The sequence below is a fragment of the Quercus suber genome, unplaced genomic scaffold (genome assembly GCF_002906115.3).
Source record: "Quercus suber isolate HL8 unplaced genomic scaffold, Cork oak 2.0 scaffold_426, whole genome shotgun sequence".
Lineage (NCBI taxonomy): Eukaryota > Viridiplantae > Streptophyta > Magnoliopsida > Fagales > Fagaceae > Quercus > Quercus suber.
The window spans coordinates 506,402-508,207 of NW_027069877.1; the positions used below are offsets into that span (position 1 = coordinate 506,402).

Here is a 1,806-nt window from a genome sequence, read left to right on the forward strand (position 1 = left end):
CCCAAGCGAGACCTTCTCTTATAAAGAAGAGCACTACTAGAGGCGCAAGCATAAAAGCCCATCTCCTAGGGACGTGGGGAGTGATGCCATGAGCAGGGCGCTGGATCAACTCTCCAAGTCACCTTTTACTCGCCACATCGAAGAGGCTATACTTCCTCGACGATTTTAGCAGCCAACCTTCACCAGTTATAATGGCAAGACGGACCCTGTAAAGCATGTGAGCCAATATAACCAGAGGATGGCCGTCCAAGCCAGGAATGAGGCGCTGATGTGTAAAGTCTTCCCCTCTAGTCTCGGACCAATGGCAATGAGGTGGTTCAATGGTCTCAAGACGAATTCTATAGACTCATACAGGCAGCTGACCCAAGCCTTTGGCTCCCGATTCGTCATAAACAGCAGAACTCCTTGGCCCTTGAGTGTGCTATTAGCTCTAACCATGCATGATGGGGAAACTCTAAAGGCCCACTCAGACCGATTCTGGGAGATATACAACGAGATGGACGGCAAATATGAGGATGTCACCGTCAACACCTTCAAAAACAGTCTCCTAACGGGGTATGGCCTGAGGAAGTCTCTGACTGGCAAGCCCGCCACCAGTGTACGCCAGCTGATGAATCAGATCGATAAGTATAAGCGGGTAGAAAAGGATCAGCTACAAAGCAAGGGAAAAGAGAAGGTTATCCCTTAGGAAAGGAGGGATTTCAGGTCGGATAGGTACAACAGCAATCGTCCGAGGAGGGATTTTGCAGGGCAATCCGGGCCGACCAACGCTCAGGCTGTCAATGCCGTATTCCGAAAGCCAGTACACAGGGTGTTGGAAAGGATAAGGAATGAACCATACTTTAAGGAGCCGAATAAGATGGCCGGAGACCCTACGAAGCGCAATCAGAACCTGTATTGCCAGTACCGTCAGGACCACGGACACGCCACAGAGGATTGCAGGAACCTCTGGGACTACCTGGACCATCTAGTCTGGGAAGGAAAGCTGAAGTACCTCTTGCACCATTCCAATAGCCGCCAAGGCCAGACCTATCAGGAGCCCCAGAGAGACACTGCCTTAAGGGCACCAATGGGGACGATCAATGTGATCTTGGCTGCGCCAGGAAGACCAGGCGTGCACCCCTCGCGAGTGTTATCCGTGGCCCAGACGCGTGCTGAGGAGTCCCATTCAGAGCCGAAGAAGGCTAGGAAGAATTTTTATCCAACCTTGTGCTTTTCAGAGGAAGACAAGATGGGGACCACCCAACCCCACGATGACGCACTAGTCATCACCCTCAGAATCAAGGACTATGATGTGAGAAGGGTGATGGTGGATGGTGGCAGCGGAGCCGAGATTATGTACCCCAACCTCTACAAGGGGCTGGGGTTAAGACCAGAAGATCTTACACCCTACAACTCCCCCTGATGAGCTTCGATGGGAAGCTGGTTATCCCAAAGGGCATGATTAGCCTGCCCATTCAGACCGGCCTAGAAGTGGTGGAGGTAGACTTCATAGTGGTGGACACCTACTCCCTGTACACAACCATCGTCGGCAGACCATGACTCCACACCTTGGGGGCTGTCGCCTCCTCCTTGCACCAGAAGGTGAAATTCCCATCAGGGGACCATGTCCTCGAAATCCGTGGTTGCCAATCCACATCAAGGCAATGCATGGTGGCTGCCACATTGCATCGGCTCGATGCGGGGCCCTCGGCCACTGCTGAAGGGGGCTTATGGCAATCAAAGGACCCAGACGCGCCTCCTGATGCAGCCGCCGAAGAAGCAAAATATGAAGATCTTGACAAGGTAATCATTGGAAATGATCCG

At 52.5% G+C, this 1,806-nt stretch overlaps 1 protein-coding gene across 1 annotated transcript; it reads left to right on the forward strand.

Annotated features, from left to right (window-relative positions):
• The first annotated feature begins 859 nt into the window (after positions 1 to 859).
• On the forward strand, positions 860 to 1,405 carry LOC136062556 (uncharacterized). The gene has a single exon (XM_065761720.1). It carries the CDS (start codon positions 860 to 862, stop codon positions 1,403 to 1,405), a length of 546 nt encoding a protein of 181 aa, XP_065617792.1.
• Positions 1,406 to 1,806: the final 401 nt, after the last annotated feature.